The following is a 26,767-nucleotide window of genomic DNA, read 5'->3' as shown; positions in this document are numbered from 1 at the left end:
GTGTGTGTGTGTGTTTTGTTTTCTCAGTGTTGACAGGCTGCTGCTGAGGCTGCTCCACTGCTACAGTGTCTCTGACCTCCAGCAGGGGGCAGCAGCAGCAGATCTGCTCTCTGCTCTGCAGCACACTGGACTTCTTCTGCAGCTCTGCTCTGGACCTGACAGCAAACACACAGACACACACTCTGACTCTGAGCACTGAGGACTGCGCAGTCGTCTCCATGGTCATCCAGAGAGCTCACACATACATACCTACATACACACACACACACACACACACAGCTCACTCTGCATGACTGTGAGATAGAGGAGGCTGGAGTGGAGTTACTCTTCCCCATTTTACACACAGTCACCCTGCAGTAAGCCACTGACAAACAATTTAACACAATATCCAGCATGTGACTGAATGTAGAAGCTGTTTGTGTTCATTGGAAAGCATTGTATGTTCTTTGAAAGGCTCTATATAAATGTAACTTTGCTCATTCAGTCATATCTTGTGTTCTGTCAAGGACATTTTTTTGAAAAAAAACAGCAAAAAGCCTGACTTTCTTGGTGATTTTATTTCTCTTACTGGCTGCCTGGTTCACTGATCACTGCCTGTCCTTGGCAGGATGGATATTGTGTGTCTCTGAAAATGTATTAATATTATTAGTATGTGCCTAACGCTCCTCTCTATTCCAAAGCTGACCCGATTTCCATAATTCTCGTATTGCATAAGACATTTATTTCCATTATATGTTTTAGCAATCAGGTGGTCATTTTTCTTTTCAACAGTTATTGGCGGGATCCAATAGATCCAAAGTCAAACGAGTACGCACATCATGTGTTGAACCCATCCATAGTATTTTTCTGCTTATCTAATATGCCAATATTTGCTTGTAACCATCCCACCAAGTCCTAAGAACACCCAAACCTAAATGCTTAGTAACTACAGTAAAGCTTGTGTCAGTGTCTTAATTTATATTCTGCATTAGTTCATCAAATGGTTATTTATTGAGAGTGAGTCTGTATTTTGTATTTGAAAAAAAAAAAAAACTGTCAGCATTAAGCAGCTTTGTTGTCTGGTTTGAAGGCTGTGGTTGTGCTATTTTTCTGGCCTTTCTGGTCAACTAATTTCTGTACCCAGTCATTCCATCAAGGGAGGTGTGTTGCTATTGAAATGTCTAAATTCCTTCATCTAGGGAATTCATGACATACATTAGAATTACATTTATTATAGCTGCAGGTGGCAATTAAAGGGTCCAATCATTTTATCACATCTGCACAACTTGGTTGCTGATGACATGCCATATTAAGTTCACCAGCCTTTGTGGTTGGTTTTGACATTTTGTTTCCAGGAATGTTGTATTTTGAAACCAATCTCTCAATTTTCTCTGCTGAATTGCTTTATATAAACATTATTTTTCTGATTCGACATGATTAAGAAATATAGTTCCCCCACAAGGTCAGTTCACCCCAAATGTACTTGCATTCACAGTATGTTCATATACACCATTGAAGTTTGGTGATAATCTAACACTCTATGGCTAAGTTTTAGCCTATTAATAAAAATCCTGCTCTTGGGGATTGATAGTTAAATACACATATTTTTGATCATTATTTACAAGAAGATCTGCATTTTTTACATTTAAAAGGTATCTCTAGATCAAAAGGTCACTGACTTGTTTGAAAGGTGCATTTGCCCAACTAATTTAGGTATCAAAAATCAGGCTAAAAAAAGATTTACAAAACGTATTGAACTTTTTTAATGAAATAGTCACAAAGTATTGCACTGTATAAACTGCATTTCTCATGCACAATTGGTACACAATGGGATTGACTCATTTTTCTTTTTTTAAATACCTTTTCATATGTCAGAGGGGCTGTTGGCAAAAATGTCCTATAATTGCCATGCTAGCTCAAAGTCCATAAATCAATACTCATGTCAAGTTTCATAAGAATTACTCAAAGAAGTCTTAATTTTTTTTCAGCTGTTTTGAATGAATCAGTACACCTTGGAAGGATTGATAGGTATGTAGGGGCCATATACCATACAAATATCAACATGTTTCAGTCTCATCAATATTTTGATACCAAATTTGTGAAGATTGGAGAAAGGTCCTACGACTAGTGTGTTACAGTTCATCAGCAACATAAAAAGTAGTAGGATATTTAAATTTAAAGTAATTTCTACAAGAATCAACGTTATAGCAGTCCACTGAAGCCAGTTCTATGATTAGCCAATTACTTGAAAAACATTAGCCAATGTTTGAGTCATCCTTAGGAATCCTTCAGCTTGCTTACAGAAGCAGTATGCAAAATTTCATCTTGATCAGAAGAGCAGTCGTTGAGAAACAGTTATTTGCAATATTATAATGCCCCATATTGACAAAACTGCTACATTTGGTAAGCTACCTCAAAGTCAATACTGGTATAAGTCTTTTAAATTTCATGAAATCTGAACATGTCCTTCAGGAGTGACAGCTAGTTAAAGTTAAAGTTAAAGCCTGACCTTTGTACTACTAATTTGTACTACTAATATTAGACTGGAATAGGACAACTGTATTTTTTATGTCAGGTTTTTGTTTAAATAATTATTGAGATTCAGACTCTTGCAAATATTTTGACACCAATTTCACTCAGATTGTGTGAAAATCCTAGGACAGGTTTGAAATTAGCAAAAAGAAATTAAAAAACAAACAAACAAAAAAGTGAAATCTAATGGGCAGAGCCTATCTGAATTCACGAGAAGCCAAGGAAGAATAAAATAAAAAATAAATAATATTATTTCTATATTCACCTCTGTCTTTTCTTTTGAACATCTGCAAATGTTAAATATAGTTTTGTCTGCAGTTCATAAAGGAAAAAGCAAAAATACATTAGAGTCAGAACTTGTTTCTTTGTCACACAGTTTTATTATTTTTTTTGAATTATTGCATTGTCTTTTAGCACACGTTGGCAAATGTGTCCATCCTCTTGTCGATTGTCCTTGGACTTGTCCTCGGCCTCACACAGCCAGGTGAAAAAGGCTGTCACGGAATTGAGGGCCACACCTTTGCCTCTTGTTGTGCTTGGACAGCAGCTGCTGGTGCACCTTCCTCTGCTCCTCCTGCTCCTCAAGTTTGGCCTCCTTATGAATCTGCTCGATGGTCTTGGGCCCGTGGTCAGCTCGCCGCGACACCCAGTTATTCTAGAAAAGCAAAATCAGCAGATGCATACTTTTGCATCACCATGCGCTGGAATGGCAAACACAAACACAGGCAGAGTCTCTAACCAGTCGCAGGTCAATGACGTCCTGGAGCAGGAACCGAATGCGTGAAGAACCCCTCCTCTCCTTCACTGTCTTTTCTATATATTTAAAGTAATGATCCATTTTTGGCTGAGAGAGAGAGAGAGAGAGAGAGAGAGAGAGAGAGTGTAAGAGAAACGTCGACAAATTTCAGATATTCTTCACCTTTCGATTCGATCAGGTGTGCTCTCAGCTGAACTCATGTCGCAAGACGTTTATGACTCTTATGTAAACCCTGCTGCCTTGCACGTTGGTCAGTGCTGTAAAGCAGTTCACTGCCACTGTGGGTGTAGCTGTGCTGTCATCAGCTGCGCTTGGCTTTGGGGAATCCAGGGTGCAGCAGCAGGAGGCGGCAAACGTGGAGGAGGCTGTGAGAGCAAAACCTTCTAACAGCTGACCAGTCCTCAATAAAAGCCTTTCATTTTGTCAGCTGTAGTAGGAGCAGAGCTAACAACCACACTAACAACTTCACTAAACAACATGAACTTGGACACTTTCAAAATCATTGCCAAGGCCTAATAATACACTGATATCAGCACAGCATGCTAGTCGCACTATAGATGATGATCCTAATTAGTTGGCTACCCTGTAGTCAGAGTGCAGGCAACAGGCAAGCAACAGAAAACACTGACGGCAAAACTTTTATAAACAACATTTCAACATGCTTGTTTTTTGGTTAAAAGCGTGCATGGAAAAAAAAACAAAATAAAAAAGAACAAGAAACTTGAACACAAATAACTGTCACACTAGTTGGTGACTGAACTGTCAACATCACAACTGCCATTCCTACTAGAGACAAAATTGACAGTCAATATACAATATCCAAAACTTCTTCATCCAGTTTCGATGTGTAAAGTACTTGTTGTGAAAAACGCAACACAGACCAAATCTGGACAAAATCCGCACAGCCGCTGCACTGCACACTAGCACTCATCTACACATGCGCCGTAAACCTTTACATGACATATTAAAGATAAACCGATGCAAGTGCTGAGCATCTGCTGAGAATATTAAATCAACCCAGACCAGGCCCGCGGCCTGCTTACCCTGGCCTTCTCCAAGTCCAGGTCTTTGCCGATGGCTGTGAGGAGGTGGCACAGACGCTCCAGGCTCTCCTCGCTGTGGTTCATGAACAGCTTGACCACACAGTCGTGCATGATGGCCTCTGACAGCATGTGCAGCTTGAACAGCTCCCCGATGAACTTGATGTTACCGATGGACCTCCTGTGGGCCTTGTCCTTCGCCTCCTCCAGATCCTCCTCCAGCCTCTCCCGCTCGCTGGCCTTGCGAGGAGTAACCAGAACAAAGACAAAAGCAAGAAACAGCGCGTTTGGACCCGATAACGACCTGGCCGCCTCCCAGCACTGCTGCCGATTTCAGTCCCCTTTCTCCTGATCTGTGGGTTGGTGAGTCGGGTAAACTAGACAGGAGTGCTGCTTACTGAAGTGGCCGCTTCCAGCTGGTGCCGCAGCTTCCCCAAAACATCATCGTTGACCTTGTCCTTCTCAAACTCCTTCTGACAGCGGTTCAGCAGCAGCTTTTGGAAACCCACAGTGCTGGTGGGCTTGTCTGCCATGGGCACTTTTAACTACACAGGAAAGACATGTAGGAGAAACACTTGGGTATAAGACAGTGTTGAGAGTTCTGTTACTAAATAGAAGCTGATTAAAGCTCCATGTCAGTTTACAGTGGTTCAAACAGAGTTCACTTCTGTGTGGCATTTGCCTTTGTATGGAACTTCAGCAGCAATGTATGGGAACATGTTACTCACCATAGCCAGGCAGCTGCACATATTGCCATAGACCATAGAGAAGCTGGGCTCATCGATGGCTTTTTCAAAAACCAGATCAACCATGCCTTTGAGGCGCTCCTCTGTGTCGATGGTGAGGTCCATCACCTGCTTCATCAGCTGGTTAAACATCTGCGGTGTCAGTTTGTTCAGGATACTGCGCACCTTCTGGAAAAGCTCCTGGAGAGGAAAACAGACTACCGACTAAGCTTTCCATTACAAAGATCCCAATCTTTTGTTAAATTCAGCAGTTCTTCCACATAATGACTAACTCCTCACTTTCACCAAATATTTACTCTGCCATTTGGAACTTCCTCATGAACAAAAATCACTCAACTTTGCTATATAGACAGATAAAGGCATCATACATCAATCACACTTTCCGAGAAGTGTAGCACTGGCAGCAAACAGTTTATCAAATCTTATCAACTAAAACCCCTCATGTGCTCCAAATTCAAATTAAAAGAAAACCCATTAGAACCAGCTACAAGAATTTTAGATTTAATCAATATATAACTCCTACAAACAAAAAAAATATATACATAATAACCAAATCTGATCCAATAATAACCCTACCGACCAGACAATGCAATGAAGATCTGTCAATCTCTCCAAATGCTGAATTGCACACAAATTTGCAAGAATATTTTTAACACAACCACTGGGTGTTAACCTATAATATATACAAGATCATCCACAGAATACACTACAATATCTACAATACTCTCTCACCAAAATCAACACCACAATCAACACAAGGAACAACAAGCACACAAGATCTGGTCCTCAGTATCATCACACCCCCTGTTTACACTAGAAACCAATGTCCCCCTGCATAGCTACATTCGTGCACACTCCCCGCACACCCACCCAATTAAACAACGACTCTATAATTTAAATATCCAATTCTTGAAGAGCATATCGCAAAAAAAAATTAAGTAGCTTTCAAGACCACCATAACAGGCTGTGACTCTGAAATCTGAAAACAGGGCACAGCGGAGTGAGGTGCTGACCTGAGTTTTCTGGGTCTCGGGGTTCTGGGTGTTCTCCCTTTTCCTGCCAGGTTTCCAGGCATTCTCGGCCTTCTTCAGCTGCACCTCGTCATTCACGTTGGTAATGATCTTGCGGGGAGGCAGCCGTCTCGGGCCTACACTGAGCAGCTGAAGCAACGAATGGGTGCTCTTTATTATGGGCGGTAACAATGTCACAAAGACCTCGGTCACATAAGATGACCAGGCGCTCATTCATTTGTGACAGAAGAGAAGGAATGAGCGGAGAGACCCACCGGTGCACCCCTGCCTCCAGGAATTGCCCTGCTGAAGTCTGCAGAGGCTGGGTTGAAGCCTGGGTCTCTGGCGATAATGCGAGGGCCCACCTGCTGCAGGGGCAGCTTGTTTTGTTTGATCTAGAAAACAACAGAGTCAAGTCGAAGTCCATCAGCCCCTCTCCATGGAATGGTTTTAAAGGTCCCCTAAGGCCAATGTTTTAGCAGGCTTACCTTGTCCAGTACCACATCAGAGATGGGAGGAAGCCCCTCTGGCTTCTGCATGCAGGCAGGCATGAACTGGAAGGCCAACAGGAAGTCTCTATCATACTGCCTCTTCCCATCCTTCAGCTCTGGCTCTGCATGCAGAGAGGGGTACAGTGAGCACCTGGAGAGAGGAATCACCTCTCTGTCAGGACACTGGGCCTGCCCCACAGGAGTGTCCTCTTTTGGCTTCTTCCAGGTGTTGGATAAACTAATAGCTGTAAATCATAACAAATCAGTCTGGTGTCTTTTTAGTGTCCTAACATAGCATGTCATGCATGTGGTTATTTACCTTGACTCAAGCTTTGCCTAAGATTGGACTGTAAAATGGGCTCCACTTTATCCTCCAGCAAGACCTCTGGCTCCTCGCCAGTCTCTTTCAGCTCTGCCCCAGTGGAGGCTCCACAGGCCTGGACTGCCTCTATAACAGCCTGGCCTGGGAGAGTGAGGCCTGAAGGAGCAGCAGTGCTGGAAGGCAATGAGGGCGTCAGCGTGCCTGAGGCAACCGCCTCTCCGGCTGCTGGACTTGCAGCCTTCGCCGGACAGTGGGCCTCCAGGGCCAGGCCGACATTGACATTCCCCTGCTCTGCTACCTGGCTGTTCAGCTGCTGGGATTTGAGGTAGAAAATGCGAGGATAATGAGGGTGTGGACATAAAAACTAGGAAAAGACAGAAAAGATGGAGAGAGAGAGATAGAGAGAGAGAGAGAAAGAGAGAGAGAGAGAGAGAGAGAGAGAGAGAGAGAGAGAGAGATACTGCACACACATGCAGAAGAAGGGGAATGGCAATGAGGGTGGGGGGGTGAGCACAGCACAGCACAGCACAGCACAGCACAGCACAGCACAGCATAATTAGAGAAGTGAGTAGAGAAAGAGGCAAAGAGAGAGAGAGAGGAAATGAGAAAGCACAAGAGGGCAAAAGATCCAGCCGCAAAGGCACAAAATGTGTGTGTGTGTGGAGGTGGGGGGGGGGGTGAAGACACAAAGACAGCAAGAGATAGCAGACAAGCATGGGGTGCTTAAATAAATGGGCAGGAGAAATAGAGAAAGAGAGGAAAGAGGAACACTGTTACCATTTAGGGAAAGAGGACACAAAGTAAGTGCAACGGCGCAGTAGTGAGTGTTCCCTTTACAGAGAGGCCTTTCCTCAGAGGAGCTGAGGTGCTCAGGGTTTGGCTGAATCCTTCTTACAGGGCCTTTACGTGGGCTGTCTGTGTAGAGGGAACACGAGGGAAGATCAGGAGGATTCGAGCGGCTGTGAGGGAGAACTAAGATGGAGGCAGACGAAAGAATAGGCACGGCAAGTCGGAACATCAAAACACATCTGAGAAGCCTTCTTAAATCAGAACAGCCACAATCACACAAGCTACTGGAACCAGTCAAATATGACGGAGGAGGGTCAACGGTGTGACCGAATCACTGAAGAAGGAAGAGAGAATGGCCGGAAATCAAACTACACCATCAGATTTTGTTGCTGATTGTATGATGCTTTTAATAGGACAAGACAATGAAAGCCAGCCAAACAACCAAACAATCAGCTCAGAGCTTATTATGAGGGAGGACTAGATGAGAGAGTACTTTGACCTGTGGAGTGGATCACGCGAAGCAGCGGCCTGCAGCCGATCAGGGGCTCGGGCTGTGGGACTGAATGGCTTACCTGTGGAGCAGTAGGGGTAGTGCAGGGACGTCCCACTGGTGGGCTTGTGTTCTGGCTAATGCCTACTCCTGACATGATCTCCTCTGTGATATCCTTGCCATCCTGGTTAGGGTCTCGGATACGGATCTTAGCGAACAGCAAGTTATTTGCATCTATTAAGTCAATCCACAATTAAATTAATTTCACCTCTGAGGCAGGGGGAATACTCACTGTTTTCTTTACCCTCTTAGTGGGTGGAGGCTGCTGAGCTGTATGCACTATTATGGATGGAGATTTGGTGTATATGGTCTGGCCAGGATAGTATGAAGGCCCTGCCACTAGTGGTGACCAAAAAAAAGCACTGGTTTCAGTTAGAGAGCAAACGAAAAACCAGTTTCAGCCAGCGGGAATACCCAGAAGAAAGGTCTCTTTATCGGTGAGAGCACGCATGTGGGTTTCCCAGGTGGGGGTAGAGAAAGGGAAGTCCAAACTCACCATATGCTAGTGGGCAGTCTGCAGGAAAGAACCCAGGGTAGAATGTACTGGGTCCTGTGGGCTGGACGGAGTACTGCTGGGGATGTCCCACGTAAGGAAGGCCACTGTGGTGATACTGAGAATGAAACAGAACAGCAGAGGTAAAGGGCCTAGCACCAGACATGGCCATTCATATAGGACACTCCTAAGAGATATTCAAAGCGGTAAACAAACAAAAAATACAAAAACATTTAGTTTTTACACTGAAAAAAAACTAAACTAGAACTTCTCATTTCTGCTTCCAAGATAAAACATATTTTTATCTACACATTTTAGGAGCAGTTTATTTATTGCTGGCCAACCTGTTTATAGACAGATTTTCAACCCATTTGCTACACTGTGTACATATTTGCACAGGCGCTTTTCTCTGCTCTGGGTACCTGAGGCACGTAGTACTGGAGTACGTAGTACTGGCCGGTCTGGGATGAGGTGAAGGGCATGGGTGTCAGGAACATCATGATGGGCTGGCTGGACACGGGTCGAAAGGAAGCGCTGTTACTTGGAATGGCAGGCTGGGCTGTCTGCATCTGAGGGATCTGGAAAAGCTGGGAGAGGAGAGGAGTGGAGAGTGAGGGTCACAGAGCAGCGTGGCGTATGCCGCAGCAGCCGGCTCAGACGCTCGGAGTGAAGACTTTAGTCAAGAGTTGAGTCGTGGACTCTACAGCAGTTGTACTGGGAATGTTGAGGAGATATATACATAAAAAAAAAAGTTTAAAATTTTCAAGGGATTTTGAATGTCCTATTATGCTAGGCATGCAAGATACAAAAAGAAAACCTTTCAAGAGTCTGTTTCACATGCATGGCACTAATACAAGGGTGACTGAACTAGCATGAAAAATTAAACAATTACAATGACGGATGCAGCTAATTAGCCATGATTGCAGGAGAGGGGATATATATGTAAAAGACAACTAATCTTGAATGTAAATTTGTACTCATAACCTGAGTCTATCAAAGCCAATGCTGACAAAATATGACATGAGCTAGAATTCAGAATGTGACAAAATCCCCATCCCAGTTGGCTTTGATGCTCAGAATGGGAACATAGTGAGGGAATTCCTTCTACATGAGAAACAGTAAAATGAGCCTAAGAGGTGATTCTCACATACTGTCTCCCACCGAGCTGTTGCCATCTTAACATTTTCTGGACATAAAATCCTCCCTCCAGCAGTTATGCAGGCAGGCAGAAATGAACCTTTGTATGGGCTCCTGGGTAATGGAGCAGCCATACCATGTCCAAAACAGATTATTAAAAAGCACTGGAGTCCAAAGGAAATAAAGAGAAACAGACTAAAAAAGACTAAACATAAAAGACTAAACATAGGTGCTGGCATCCTCCGAACTGGGGAGCAGAGTGGAGCGCAGGTGCACCACTGAGCTACTGGAATGTCTTTCAATGCATTTTTTGAAGACTGCAAAATTACCTGAATGGATCTCAATCCTCCCTTGAATATTGAAGCAGGAACGAGAGAGAAGCTAGTGGAAGAACGCACTAATGGGTGTGGAGGGTCAGAGAGACTTCAACACGCTCACATACACTGGCACACACAATTTAAACAAATCTTTAAACAAATTTAAACCAAAACAAGTTTTGTTTTTTTTTAAATGACGGAACACTGTTGTTACAGTGGAATTGTGAGGTCAGAGGCAGAGCAAATGTGTTCCACTAACCTTCCTGGCCCTTTAAGTGCACTACTGCAGATAGACTGAAAACAAATTTCACCTAAATAAAATCACACTGTAACACTGAAAACATAAACACAGACAAGCACTGAATGAGTGGTAAAGGGCATTAAAGCCTAAGTATTACATGGAGATCACCGCTCACATTTTCAATTCTTTCCTTTGACAAAACAACTCACATCAACAGCCAAGGCACTGCACTGGCTTTCTAAAAGGAGATGGCAGATGGCACTATCAATTAGCTTCACTCAAAAATGGGAGAAAACAAGGAATGCGGCATGTTATGCGCTCGTGCACATAGTTCGGTCACACGTCTCTGCTATGGTCTTCCAACGTACACTGCCCTTGATATGAGGCAATATGGCCACCTACTGTAAGCTCAACCTTGGGTCACGATATCATGCAGAGCCTTCATAATACCCTATGCTTCTGTGCATGTGCTAGTCAGATTCAAGCTCAAATATCGTCTCTCTCAGCTAGCACAGCCCGGCCTCGTCTGTCTACAAAACTTCCAAGAGGTCTCCGGTACACTAGACAAATGTTGCTGTTTTGTATTCACAGAGAACATTTATCCAAGTATGTGTACAGGTCAAAAAGTTGGGATGCGGCTAGGAGACAGGAATCCATCTGCCTCTGAGATTGATGTGTGAGTTGGGGCGCCAAAAAGTATCTTAAGCACTTCAGCACCATTCTAAGACAACCATTGACAATAATTACTCACCTTAATGAATGCTTTGTCCGCACCTTGGCTGCATCTGAGCTGGTGGTTGAAAAGCAGGGCCCGCAGCTGCTGGTTCTGGGGCTGGATGTCATACTGCTCAGCGGTCTGACAGGCACGCACAACTCGTAGGTCTGTTCAAGGTGGTGCTTGTACACCTCAATTTCCATCGTAATTGTCCTGTACAACCATTAAAAATTTGACAGAAGTTAAAAAACAGCAGAACGGTTTGTTACAACTGGAAAAAAAATAAATAAGAAAAGATTGATTGTTGTTGTACATGAATGTCAGTGAGCCATGAGGATAAGCCCTCTTGTCCAACGTTCTGATTAGCAGTTATCACCTCCTAACACTGCAATCAAAATGCATGGGCAAAAGATGCATTACTGAAAAAAACACTCTGCAGATCTGGAATTCATGTCACCACAGTCAAGGTTGAAGGCTTTGTTCAGTGAAAAGAAAACAAATGCATCAAAGTTGGTGTTATACTCAGTAAGAACTCAGTAGAGTAAGAAACTGCAAAATACTCAGAGAACTCTGTGCATGAGTCAGTGGCTCAATAGTCCAACTAAAATCAGCCAGGACCACAGTTTAGTTGGGCTAAACATGAGTCAACTAAATCCTTAGTCAGAGAATGATATTTTGTCTTTGCTGCTTACATGATCAGCTTCTTTCAAATAGCCATGTCAACTCAGTCAACTTAGTTATTTAGGAATAATATCAAACTACATGTGGGCCATCAGATCCTGTTTGCCCTTGAAGACCCACTCACAATCTCTGCCCAAGTCAGAGACTATTTACAGCTATGATCTTAATTCCAGCACTGGACATGCATTACCTTGCATAGTTTCACAACTCTGGCACTGCAATCAACCCTGCATATGTCTTAACTAAGAAGGCAACAGTTCAAATGGAAAACCTACTTCCTTTCTGGGAGTGAAGGAAGCCAGCTGCTTGATCTTCAGTGTCTGGTTGAGTCTTGGATGCATCAAGCACAGGGACACCAGCTGATACCCCATGGTTGAGGTGCTCCATATATTGTGCAAGGATCGGTTCGTTATAATCACCATTCTGCATTTTTTTTTAACAGCAGCAACAGCATAAAATGGTTCAGTTAAGGGTGCATCATTGGAAGACTTTCACTAAAATATGTCCTCACCATGTCTCAAATACAGCAATACCTCTTAGAAGCCATTGTACTGCACACAGAATGGACAGTCCCAGCAGTTTCTGTTCCCATATGGAACCTCAGTGTTTTGATTACAGAACCAGCAATTCACAATGACATGAACTGGTTTCTTCCCATTGAATAGGGAGTGTGTGTGTGTAATTATATATATATATATATATATATATATATATATATATATATATATATATATATATATATATAAATAAAATTGTGAGCAAGGATCTTTCATTTTGCAGCCTAAAAATGAAAGTGACAAATAAATGTATGTGACAAATAAACCAAACTTCAAACTTTATATGAATAGCTTCCTGTTAAATATACACAGTTAATCAGTCATTAAAAAAACACATTCTATTAATTAAGAATGTTTATGAAAGTTAATTTAATCTAACTAACAATAAATGAACAGTCGAATATTGTAGTTCAAACAGTCCGATAGCTGTAGTAATGGCTTACCTCATTTTGCTTATTTAGAGAGAACGATAAATTTGAAAACCCACAGGTTTGTGAATTTGGGTCTCTAAATCATACAAAAGTAGGTTTCCTATTTCTGAACAGTTAGCTAGCTAACAAACTACCAGCACCTAAACGATCAAAGTTGAAAGATGAACAATGAAATGGTTCCACAAGGAATGGTTTATAGCCCCGAGTTAGACACTCGCTGACCTCAACTATTAGCTAGCTAACTAGCTTATCGCTGTGATAAAGCGATACAATTTTGAACAATGAGGACATGAATAAAGTATCCTTTACAATTTTCACAATATTGTTAACGTAACTGTAATATCTGAAAACGGACCACACAGGAAGGTGTAAAAATGAACAACTGCAAACACCCCGTTCCTTATCTTACCTCGTTAGGTAGCTAAAATAGCTAACCTAGGTTAGACCCTTTAACCATTTAAAGGTCTGAACTGTCAAACTGCGTTTCCGTTAGGCAGATAAATAGTTTGACGCCGTTTGGTGAAACTTATGCAGCCATATAAATGATTTGATCGCCGATACCTTTAGACATCATGGAATAAAAGACCCTTATTTTAGCTGATGTGTGTGTGGAGTTGTTTAGGGGCAGGTATGAGGTGGAAGCTAAGCGTTGGTTCAGTGGATTGTAGCATGGAATAGCTACGATCATAACTCTGCTACAAAATGTATAAATGAGGAAATATACAATTATTTACATTATTACAGCATTTACAGTATTAAAAGCGTGATTTAATGGGATGAATAGTTAACTAGCTAACGTTAGCTATCCTAGCTTGATGGCTATCTTTGCTCACTAACGGTTACTGCATCTTAGGGCCAACTTTATGCTGCACTTCGCCCCCTAGCGGGCCCGCGGGAGAATCCACACTGGCATACTCAAATAAATCACTTTATAACATCCAATATTCTTAAAGTACAGTACATTTTTCGAGATAACATTTCTTAGGAATAAAACAATTACCTGCTTACCGATTTTCAGATGTCTACATGCAGCCTAATTTGGTCTTTTACACTTCCTGCCATCATATTATTACATAAATAATTTCATTTTGTTACCTCAGTGTCAGGAATTCTGTCACTGAGCCACAGTTCTGTGAAAACTAAAGCACAACAGTCTCTACACTCGCGTTGGGTGCTATGCTAGAGTTGACCTGTTGACCAGGGAACAGACATTGGAGAGCAGGATGGACAGTAGAGCTGGTCTGCTAGGGTTAGCTTTTTTTTTTCCAGTGGTAGCTCAGTGGTTAAGGTATCAGAAGGCTGCTGCTTCAAGCCCCCCCACTGCCAACTTACCAATGCTGGGCCCCTGAGTAAGGCTCTTAACCCTCAATTGCTCAAGTTGTACTCAGTCATAATTGTAAGTTGCTTTGGATAAAAATGTGTCTGCTAAATGTAAATCCAGCATGAACTCATGCCCTCTATGCTTTGTTTTTATTCAGCAGTGACTCCTGTCTCTAGGGTTTCTGTTTTTTCATTTGTTAACTGTTCTATGTCGTATGAATTATGTGAAGCGACCTTGAGTATGAGAGAAACATTTTATTTATATATATTACATCTATTGTTATTATTATTATTGTTAGATACTGGAGCCTTTCTGTCTTCAGGCACCCAACACAAGGTCTCTGCCTATCAGCCATGAAATGGCGGCTTGACCGCGAGCTGGTCGCCCGAGGTCTTCCACTCCTTCTTCTTGTCTCCTTTACCCCTCCCTTTCTCTTTCTTTCTCTCCCTGTCTCTCTTTAAGCACAGGAGTACCTCATGGCGGGTACGGGAACAGCTCGTGGGTCGTTCATGCCAAGAACATCTAATTTTTAATAACCTTGTCTCTTTCCTTTCTACATAGACCCTCAGAACATGCCTCACTTTTCCCCGTCATCCTGTAGATTTAGATAGTAGATATAAGACACATATATACTCTGTGCTTTCCTCAATAAAGTTGAACTCTCTTCATTCACTACCTTGGTGTCAGTGTCTCTTGACTTCCCCAGATCCGGCTACAGAGGACGGAGGGCAGAGGGTAACTTGGAGGAGATCGAAACTGAAGGACTTGTCACTTTGAACCAGTTCCTAACAAGAAGTACGAAATACATAAGGTCTACCTTAAACATTGATAAGTGCAATAAACAATAAGTACTAGAGTAGTACTAGACCAGCAAGTAGTAAGCTGCAGTAGTTCATCTTTAAGATCATAAGAGACCGCACAAGCACCCGGGTAGCTTCCTGCGAGAGAAGGGGCCGAATCCTTCGTATGTTACAAAGGGGAAATCTGAAACATGAGTTGAGAATGACAACTGGTTGTCCAAAGTTATGATCGTGATACCAGGGAGTTCTCAAAGGGAACTGTGAGGTCCTGATAAGGGCTGGGAGTACCCGGGATGTACAGAAGGTTGCATGTTAGCTTGGACAGCTAGCTGGCTCATTCGCTTTCTAGCCATCTTAAAACTGCCAAAGTCTCGAAGTAAACATCACTAGTGAGTTATTCTACACATCTGGCATTAGCAGAGTGTTACAATAATAACAGTTCACCGCAGCAGTAAAGCGATAAACACTTGTCTTATGTAGCTGACAAGCTCGCAAAATACACCAAGCCCGTTGTCATAGCAACCAGCACTTAGCTTGCTCGAACTAGCCTAGCTAAGATAGCCTTAATGGGCTAACAAAGACTCATTTCTACGCCAGGCGCACATACTACAAATGCATATTAGCTACATAACTGTTCCAATAAATGCGTGTATTACCATGCTATTCATTAATTTTCCTGTATGTGCACAACTGTAGACCGGGGGTTCTTTAACGTAATCCTCTTCGCCATTATCTTAGCTAGCTAATAAAGCTAAGCTAGTTAGCCAGCCTAGCTAACTAACTGATATGTTTCAATGTGGAGACGCAGTAAGAGTGTCTCTAATAATTTGAGTTTGTTTTCAGTCGGTACGTACACTCAAACGGTGTCATACAGTTATTGAATAAATCAGCAGAAGCTGTTATTAAAATAATTTTCTGCGTCCTTTCGAGGTCTTACCTTGACATTGGTGAAGCTTAGCAGTGGTAACCTACATACGATTCGCATTAAATAAATTAAATACAAAAAAAAACCAAACATATTTCTACGGTCAACCGAGAAGTCCATGTCTTTGTGAAATTTATTCTATGAGAATAATTTAATATTACTTGCTTTGGAAAAAGCAAACACTTCATGCCAAACTTAAAGTGTGCAGGGCACAGTAATTGCTGTAGAAGACACATACATGTATTTTCACAATACACAGGCTGTTCATGTCTGTTCAGTACATATGGTTATATTACACCTTGCTTATGTGTAATATGGATATAAATGTTAAAATGTTCTATTACAGAACACGACACCTGTTGCGTTTTATATTGGTAAATCTCTGATATGACCACTGTAACATAAAGTTGCGGTTATAAATACGTGAAACATTTTGATCGACTGAAATGTAGCTGTATGTACATGCATTATATTTGTGATTATGTAAATTAAACAGCTATTCTTATTCTTATGGCTAGCTAAATAAATTGCAATTTCGTCGTCTTCAAGGCATGGCATGGTGTTTATTCATTCTTCGGCATACAAAATGACGCCTTTTCACGTTGTGGAACTACAAATATGGCGGCCTTTTTTCTTTAGCGTTTTAATGACGTAAAAGCAGAGTCTCACCGTAAAGTCGGGCAGGAGGCTCTGGACTCATTTATTTCTTCGTATCTTCCGCCATCTAGCGGTCAATAACGGGTAGTCTTAAATTGATTTCTATCGCGTAATACTTTGGATATAAATGTTTAAATTTCCTGTTGCAGGACAGACAAAGTATAGTCAACCAGTTCTAACCTTTTGATAAAAACTTGAACTTCAAAGTAGGTGAATCTATTTCCTTAAACCAATCAGATCACAGTTCATTTACATAACATCAATGCTTTGAGTGCTTTAGATATGAGAACATCACACATCAGTCAGTCTATAATTCTGTATTATGTATTTTTATAGCTTCCAACTTTCATGAGTTCCTTGAATCTGTGGAGAAAAGTGCAGACCAATGTAGTTTCTTATTTGTGAACATTTATACATTCATTGTAATTTATTTATCATTTAAATGTTTTATTACTTTTAATTTATAGACATAAGGACACAGAAAACAGTTCATATACTGAATGAATTGTTACAAGGTAATATTTTCTAGACTGTGTTTACCATATGTTTTTATTTCTAAACGTTAATGCAGTGTGTTAATCTGTCACACCGACGCAGAAGGGGTGAATCTGATATACCCCTCTTCCATTGTCAACTATTCAGAGTCCTCCAGTGGAGCTCATACAACTAAAGAAACACATACAGAGGTCACTGGAGGTTCTAAGTTACATCTAAAGTGGTCTAGTAGTGACGCTGCGAGGATAAGCAGGATGCGGGGACGAGGCACGATGAAACGCACTTTTATTTTTGCAAACATGCAAAACATACAACAAAGCTCAAATACTATGCACATCTCAAACACCAACACACGTACTATGACACACGAGACATATATACACCCAAGCCGATTACACATAACAGAGAACAGGTGAACGGCACGAGAGGGTGTGGCAACACAGACGAACACACACACACCAAGATGTTTGAGGAGGGGGCGGGGCCACAACATGACACTAAGCCTGTACACACTGTTCCAACACTACCCTGTAGGGCACCATCTCCATGGAAGTATATTTTTAAAAGCATGTTTGATAACCATATTTATACTGGAACAATTTAATCAAATGAGTTGTGTTTTTTGTTCCTCTCTAAGACGGTTCGGATGCCGATATTGAGATTTGAGTCTGAGCAAGTTGAGAAACCCACTGTGAGGGTTTCTGGGTGCTCTGGAGGAGCAACCAGAAGTCGTACACCTGCACCATGCCTGAGACCCCTCTGCCCCTGACACAATTGCCCAGGAATGTGGGCATGTACCTAGACTATGAGGATGGACAGCTGTCTTTCTATTACATACTAACATATCTACATATTTATCGGAAACCTCCGGGAGAAGAAGCTGTATCCCCTGTTTGCGCTGCTGGACAGACACACTTATGACACTGTACTCATCAAAAGCAGCACCAGAGATGCACTGAGTCATATCCCGCTACACACCTCTCAGACCAGTTTGTTTGCACATTTTGTCATAAAACTTAAGATGTCATTTGTTGCTGTTATATATAAAATTACCAAATTAAAAAATAAATAAATCAAAAAGTACTTGTGGCTAGAGAAGCACAGCCAATCACATAAACAAGATATAATGTCAGTAATGTTTGCGGCAGGTGTTTCAAATGTGCCCAGACTCATATTCAAAAATATCCATGTTTCAACAGTTTGAAGGTGGCCATGACACTAACAGTTTGGTGGAAATTCCACAAGATATCAAACTCCACACTCACACGAACTATTCATTCTCCCATTTGGAACAATCCAGGCTTTACCATGAACAAAAATATTAAACTTTACATATTGGATAGAAAAAGGCATTACAAACCTTAAACATATTTATCCTAAGACTTGTTTCATGTCACGCCCACAACTAGCCCCAAAATATGCTATAGAAAGCCCCCAGTTCCTACAATACCATCAGCTAAGATCACCAATGTGTTCAAAAATCAATTCCGATACCTACATCGATATCAAAATTTATAAACAAGCATTCTTAATACAAAAAACCTATTATCTAAGATATACAAAATAATAGTGAAATCAAATCTCACAGTTATTCTCCCATCGAGACAATAGGAGGAACATTTATTACTAGCCCCCGACGCTGCAGTTTGGATTAAAATGTGTAATAATAATTACCACATGACAGCAACACTAACCTACAATGCATTCAGTACAAAATAATACAGAGTACATTATACTACACATTGGATGTTTAAAATTGGTTTCACAAGCTCAGCAATCTGTACATACTTTACTCAAATCACAGTTGACGATTACATTCACGCCACGTGGTAGAGCACACCTATCAAGCAATTTTGGCAAGTCGTCATCAAGTTCGAGTTCAAGTTCAAGTGGTTTTATTGTCATTTCAGGTATATATACAAGTACACAACAAAAACGAGACAACGTTCCTCCAGGGCCATGGTGCAACATAAAAACAACAGTGCAACAGACAACATGCTACACAAGTGCAAACAGTCCAATATAGTGCATCACCAACATATCCCATGCTTTAAATAACCATATCCATCCAACACCATCTTTATGTCTCCTAGGAGACATATCATCAACCAATATGACAGGATACTATGTATAACATTATTATATTGATATAATAAAAATATTCTTGCAAAAAAACAACAAACAAAAAAACATATTCATGAACTGGAAAACAAAAAATAATATTAGTGTCACCCAATAGAAAAATCTATTGATAGAGTATATATATCAATCGAATAATTCTCAGAATTAATAAATAACAGAACCAATAATCTAGACTGGACACCTTTGATAAAATCCATACAGAGCCAATCCATAAACGATAAATATCACACTCTAATACGTGTACATATACAATCCAACATACATGTACTCACACATAATCATATACATAGATACATACATACATACATACATACATACATACATACACACACACACACACAGACACACACACACACACACACACACACACACACACACACACACACACACACACACACACATCATTCCTGTAATGGTGCAGATGGCGAATACTTAAAAATATTATATATACATTTTGCGTTTGTCTTTTCATCTGTCTGTCTTATTTTTAATAATAAAGCTCTAAAGGTCCACTGATGGGGGGTAATAAATTCATATATTTATTTCTCCAGATTTCTAACTCTGAGAGAAAAAAAACGTCCTTTTACAAATTGCACCTCGTTGTGGACCTCGGCTAGGTTTACATTCCAGGTGATTATTTTTAAGTTATAAATAAAAATAAATAAAAAATAAAGTGTAACAGTTCCCGATGAGGCGGTGTGGTGGTAGCAGGCCAAAAAATCAAAATCTTCAAAATGTCGCATGTAATTTACTCTAAATAAAAATATTTAGATATGATTTACATACGAGTTCTATTTTTTGGCCTACTAAATGTATACTTTAAATACATTCATTAATTAGCACAGATAATATATCTGCTCTTTATACTTGGATTTCTAACCTACATATTTAAACATTTAACTGATGTATTTATTTCTGCAGATTTCTAACTCTGAGAGAAAAAGACGTCATTTTACAAATTGCACCTCGTTGTGGAACTCTACTAGGTTTAATTCCAGGCGAGTATTTTTAAGAGGCTAGATTTGTACTCACAAGCTGCGATGGTGGTTTTTGCATAGCTTCTAAAAGAACAGGCTGTGGTCAGGGTGGAGTGAATCTTTGATAACCAAGATTGTTGTTGTTTTGGCCTTCGAATAGACAATGGCATTACCCAGTGTCAGGTCTTTCTCAGTAAACTGCAGAGAATGATATAGAGGGCAAGAAATGGTCAAGCACAGTTTAATTGGGTGTGTGTCTGTGAAAAACACTACAGCTCTCTGATACATTTTTCGTTCAAGATTTAATCATCATGCAAATGATTGTGATTAATGCTTTGTCTGTTTGATTCAAATATTATACTATAAACCTAATATTTTAATAGGGTTGGCAACTTTCTAGATCCGATTACTACATGTGTGTGAAGTACAGGTGCTGTAGCTATACGGTATACAATTGTCCACAGTAGCCTAATTATAATATATACAACCAAAAATGCATCTAAAATAAACACCAGAAACCTGGACTAAGGGTGATGTACATAAGTGCATTAAATCTAGGTAGGACTGCTCAATAGGTAGGATAACAGCAGAACAATTGTCCCACCATATAAGCAAAATGAGAGCCTGCTAAGGCCGCCAAGAGGGTGCCAAAGACCATGTATTTATTTCTATTTGTTTTTTTACCAATGTTATGTCAGTGGCAGCTCAGATTTCTGCATAGGGGCCCACACAGGCTTGGGCCAGCCCTGGTATCACGGTGTCGTGCACTGGAAAACCATCAAGCCTGTTGACTATGCTACCAGTGTTGTTCATGTAACTGTGCAAATAAACTGCAAACACAATTACTTTTAGAAGTATCATCCAGTTTGTTTTCACAATTGCCAAAATGTAATGAATCACAGCCAGTGTTCTAAAACAGAGCTGGAATGTATTCCTGGCTGATGTGCCCTGTTTCTGGTTACAAAAAAAAAATAAAAATAAAAAAAAAATTGGTGGTTGAATTTTCAATGAAAGTTCTTCACTCAGCAGCCATTAATGATTCTTATATCCAGTATGAATAAATTAAAATTCCTATCCTTGTATCAGGTGCAGCAATTATGTGTAACAACTGTGAAGCAAAAAAGCAAAAGCAAAATTGTAATATAACAATATAGGTAATATAGAACTTGATCTAATGATATTAATTAGGCTATGCAAATAAAACAACTACTTCTGTAGCACATCATTCATGCCTGTTGAATAGGCAGTTTTCTGCTTTGCAGATACTTGAAATCTTTTACTAATCTTTCCCCAAATCCAGTAGGAGCTGCCTTTTACATTAACATGCCAGGATACACACTCACTGGATGTTTAATCTTTCTAATGGTTAAGCTATATTCTTAAAGTCAAGAAAGATATATTTTAATTATTAATCAGTTAAAAGGATTTCTTATTGTAGGCCTATTATAAACAACATGGAGGAAATAAAAATAAAAATACTTGAGTTAGACAGTGGACACAGGTTGCTAATAAATCAAGTAAATGAAACTGGATGGACTGCTTTTTATGTAACAACACAACATTTATGGCGACGAAGATGTTTCACACATATACATTCTTACGTGATGCTGACCTCAATATTCATATTTCACATTGATACTGTAACACTATAGATGAACCTAAACCTCACATTTCCCCAAATCCAGTAGGAGCTGCCTTTTACATTAACATGCCAGGATACACCCTCACTGGATGTTTAATCTTTCTAGTGGTTAAGCTATATTCTTATAGTCAAGAAAGATATTTTTTAATTATTAATCAGTTAAAAGGATTTCTTACTGTAGGCCTATTATAAACAACATGGAGGAAATAAAAATAAAAATACTTGAGTTAGACAGTGGACACAGGTTGCTAATAAATCAAGTAAATGAAACTGGATGGACTGCTTAATTATGTAACAACACAACATTTATGGCGACGAAGATGTTTCACACATATACATTCTTACGTGATGCTGACCTCGATATCCATATTTCACATTGATACTGTAACACTATAGATGAACCTAAACCTCACATTCTCGTCACGTTGATAAGCTTTTTGAAAGTTTGATCATGATCAAAGATCATGATCTTTGTTTTCTAAGTGTGTTTCCAAATTGCCTTTGACTGCTGTATGCCTAATTGCGGCATTTAGCACCTCATTTCGTCTCTAATTTTTGACATGTACTCTTGACATAAGTCTTGCATAAATGGAAAGTCGATCAGCCCCCATTTAAAAATGGTAAGCTTTTACTGTCACGTTAATAACATCACGCACACGCACACATAATGCTTCGACTGTCCAACACTTTAAATATCTTTTGCACATTATGGAGTGTGAGCATAGTTACCAGTTCCCTTCATGCAAAAGGGTTGTCTTAGGTTACTGTAAAGTCTAATGCACATTTGGAATTATTAAAAGTAGTTTATAATCAATACGAAATTTTACTGGGAGCCAAAGTAAAGTAGCTAAGATATGATTGATGTGATCAAATTTTCTAGCTCTATTAAGAACTATGGCTGCTGCATTTTGAACTCGCTAGGCACTTTAGGCACTTAATAGCACAGCTAGATAGTAAGGGATTACAGTAGTCCAATATTGAAGCAATAAATGCATGGACTACCTTTTCTGCATTATGTGTGGAGAGCATGCTCCTAATCTTTGAAATGTTTCTAAGGTGGAGAAAGGGGGTCCTAGAAACATTATTTATTTACGTGAGCTTCGAACGAGAGACTGGGATCCATAACTCCAAGATCTTTAACTGTTAGAGAAGATGTGATTGGGAGACCATTGAGGTTCATTGAGTAATTAGAGAGTGGAGACGTAGCTGACTCTGGGCTTAATAGAAATACCTCTGAATGTCTCTGAATGTTAGAAATTAATTAAAAATACTAATGTCAATGTATTTACAACGCATGTATTTAGGACGTAATTTTTTCAATCACAACAAAATATGTTGTTGTATTTTTTGCATTATGCTTACTACAGAATTAACAGTCAACTGTTCAGTGACTTTGCATGCAGAGTTGTAACACTGCTTATTACTAGAACTGTGGCTAGAATCAAAATCAACGCTAGTGTCGTTCCTAAATCCCCAATCAGCTAGTCGTAAAGTTAACATTCAAATAGAAAATAAAGATGCAGACTTCAGAATTAGTTAAAGAGAATAGCTGAGAGAATAGAATAAATTATCCGTTACTACCCCTGTCTTTTATCATCCCTCCATCCCTCCATCCCATGCCATCTTCCTCTATTATTTGCTTTTCTATTTTGTTCTGGTATCTCCTTATCTCTTTTTAAAAAAAACATTGGCCAAAAGACTAACGAAAACACTGACATACTTAAGACCTTTAATATTTTTTTAAAATATAACATTAAAAGGAGAATGTTACTTATTTCACCCTGACTGTCCACTTATATATCTGTTTTGAGTATGATTTTCCTTGTTCAAGTGAAAACAGTAACAAATGTAGCATGCTTTGATAAAATCCATCCTCATGTAAAAGATGTATTGTCCCAATCATAGTAAGTGAAAACTATGACATAAAAAACTTTCTTTACCTAATATAAGCAGGCAATTATCTTTTAATTTGACCTACCCCAGTAAATCACGGTATCTAAGTTGATGAATAACAGGAATAATTACAAACTTCTTATGAAGCAAAGTAATATATAATTACAATTATAAAGGACTAATTTGGTTTGTCTCCCCCAAAGCCATTAGAATGTTCTTTATATAACAAGTGAAAATGACCTACACCAATGTGATATACAAACCAATCCTGCTTTTATTACACAGAAGAGCTGAGCAATTATGGGGAGGCACCCTAAAAAGTTGAGGGTGGAATTACCTGTCAATAAACAAAGTACAGAATAGAAAAGCAAAACTATTCTGTTGCATCGTCTTTGAAATGACTCTGCAAGGAAAATGTTGATATGAATAAATGCTTGCATTCCTTTCTGATACAAGTCAAAAAATATCTTTAAAGTGGCTCAAACATAAGAACTATGTGCATTCCTTCAAAAACATATACAAACCAATGAAAAAATCTCCCCTAATATGTGTATATACACAAGTGTCTGTGGGAGCCCCAAACCTATATTATGCATTCAAATAACAAAATATATATCACAGTCCCTACAAAAAATGAAAGTAAAAAAGCTAACAAACAACAAAAAGGGGAAAATCATAAATGAAAATATCCCAAAAATAATTTGCTAATGTCATGTTTGTAAGCAGCCCTGCTTTCCTGCTTCCTAAAATGGTGACATATTTTAGGTACTCAGGAACCTGATTTTTTGTTAGATAAATATGTGTCGGTTATGACCGTTAAAAAGACCTGAACAAAAAAAATGTTTGGATTTTTATTTCCTGTCACCTTTCATCACGGGCAACATAAAAATTCACACTACTGCAATATCGCTAACATGTTACTGGCATGCGAATAAGACACCTGAGCACAGAGAGAAACCCAGTGTTATGATTACAGTTGACATTGGAACTAGCTAGATAGCTCATATTAAGACACTTCTTTGGAGAACACGTGCTAAAGTGTTTTCCCCACAATCTATATGCATAATTTATTTGCCAACTGTGACCAGAGAGAGAACATACCTTACTCACAGCCTAGGACATGCATGGATTTTGATGAGGACTGCATATGCCTGGGATCAATTCAAACACGTCATGACGATGATATAAAACCTGATGAAACAAGCTTGACAAGCAGCAGTTCCGTTTTTCCGTGAAAGTATCAAGCACAGATGAAGACGTTTCTATGGTTATCTCGGTTTTATAAATATTAGCCTATAGAGTTGGGCTTAGTACGTGAATAAAAGATGGAATTAAACATGCATAAATTACGGTGTCCTGGAAAACCCATCGTGCTGCAAATACACAAAGCATATTCATCAAAGTGGTAACACACTTTAGAAATGCGGTGCAAATTCAGAAAACGCATACAACTTCAGGAACAAATCCTGTCACAACACAACGGAAGTGCAGTTTCCGGAGGACACGGAAAGGGGCGGACTTCTATGAGATTAGCGTGAAGTCTATTGGAAGTAGTGACAACTGAGTAAAAAGGGTTGTTTTTTTTCCAGTTACCACGGTGTTATCAAGGGTAGGTATGTGATACAGAATGGAAGACTGACCTATTCTTGCCTATTTATTTATACATAAGGCAGCCTTAAAAACATGGGATGGAAATCCCATTTAACAAAATATGCACTGTTTTACAGTCAGAGTGAAATAAGTAACATTCTCCTTTTAATATATATATTTTAAATGTTAAAATTCTTAACTATGTCAGTTAAGCTGCCAAAAATGCCCCTTTTGAAATTTGTATTTCTAATGTCACAAGAACACTTTATTGACCTATCTCTGCCTATTCAGCCTATAGAGGTTTAGCACACCCACTTAAATTGCCTTTCTCAGGCATTTCAGCTCTGAGTACCTTTTGAATGAAGCGCAATACAGGGCAGCCAATCATAAAGGAGCTCATTTATCTTACATCCGTCTTAAAGGTGCAGTAGCAACAGGTGCCTGTTGAATTCCAAGCGATATCTATAGAGGTTGGAAATTGGTTGTGTAAAAAAAAAAAAAAAACAGGCTGAAAACGAGTCGTTTCCGCTCTGTGAATTGGGAGAAAGGGACAGTGTGTGGAAGCCCAACCCCAGTCATATAGGTTTGCTTCTAACAGTACCATTACCATCACCCACTCTGGTGCACTAGTTTGAGTGTATTAGAACTAGTAGCAATGCTGAAGCATTACATGTATCTATAACAAATATTCTGACCATGATGAAGTGATAGGTTTGTTAAGGCAAACTGTGTATGCAATACATGTTGCTTAGGTCACTTGCTCTAATTGTACACAACTCTAAAGCTACACAACTGTACATTAGTTAAAGTCTACACAGTGTCAGTGATGTGAAGTACAACTGAAAGTTCCCCTGTTGTATTCTTCCAACAATCAAGTTCTGCGTAAGTGGGGGCAAAATAATATGAGCTTCACATCAAAGAACATTTTAAACAAATGGACTGTATGTACATCTTTTTTTCTAATGTTACAATTGGAGTCTAAAGTTATATCTCTTATCAGTGGAGGATGCACTTGCTCAAACCTTTCCTTTAGATTCCTTTTGTACACACTACAGACTGTGACCTCGAGATGCTTGAATGAATGTTGAACATTCACACTTGTGTATGAGTGCCGATTGTTAGCTAATGCATCATGATGAGCCTATCCTTTTTGAATTACTTACTGAGATCATTCTCATATCAAGTTCATTACACCTTGTGTACTCGATGTAGTGCGGTGAGCAATTTCAAACTTAGTTACAATCTTAGTTATCAAAGACTCACTCCACCGACCAAAGCCTCTTCTCTTAGACAACATGACAAAACCATCGCAGCTTGAGAGCAAAAATCGAGCCTCGTAAGAGGTGTTATGTTCCATAGGCAGATTGACATCTTAATGCGATACACATGAACTCAATTTTCTTTGCATACATGTACATTGCACTTGTAATGTTTCTGATATTGCTTCTCTCCTGAATAGCTCAGTCAGTAGAGCATCAGACTTTTAATCCGTGGTCCCTGTTCAAGTGAAAATATTGTTCTTTGCCACTAAAGTGCG

General features: G+C 39.8%; 1 protein-coding gene across 1 annotated transcript in view; it reads right to left on the bottom strand.

The window, feature by feature from the left end:
* The window catches only part of LOC145657964 (uncharacterized), a 73,110-nt gene that overhangs the window by 40,869 nt on the left and 5,474 nt on the right, over nucleotides 1–26,767 (bottom strand). Inside the window, exons 2-9 of the mRNA XM_081714844.1 lie at nucleotides 6,553–6,706; nucleotides 6,340–6,459; nucleotides 6,068–6,214; nucleotides 5,037–5,234; nucleotides 4,707–4,853; nucleotides 4,312–4,548; nucleotides 3,251–3,355; nucleotides 3,030–3,166 (exon numbers count right to left, since the gene is read on the bottom strand). Coding sequence (XP_081570970.1) covers nucleotides 3,030–3,166; nucleotides 3,251–3,355; nucleotides 4,312–4,548; nucleotides 4,707–4,853; nucleotides 5,037–5,234; nucleotides 6,068–6,214; nucleotides 6,340–6,459; nucleotides 6,553–6,706 — 1,245 coding nt within the window. The remainder of the gene's footprint in view (nucleotides 1–3,029; nucleotides 3,167–3,250; nucleotides 3,356–4,311; nucleotides 4,549–4,706; nucleotides 4,854–5,036; nucleotides 5,235–6,067; nucleotides 6,215–6,339; nucleotides 6,460–6,552; nucleotides 6,707–26,767) is intronic.

Source organism: Electrophorus electricus, chromosome 5 (genome assembly GCF_041902795.1).
Source record: "Electrophorus electricus isolate QZ-2024a chromosome 5, ASM4190279v1, whole genome shotgun sequence".
Classification (NCBI taxonomy): Eukaryota; Metazoa; Chordata; class Actinopteri; order Gymnotiformes; family Gymnotidae; genus Electrophorus; species Electrophorus electricus.
The sequence above is the reverse complement of the archived record's forward strand: the minus strand, read 5'-3'. Positions and strand labels throughout refer to the sequence as shown.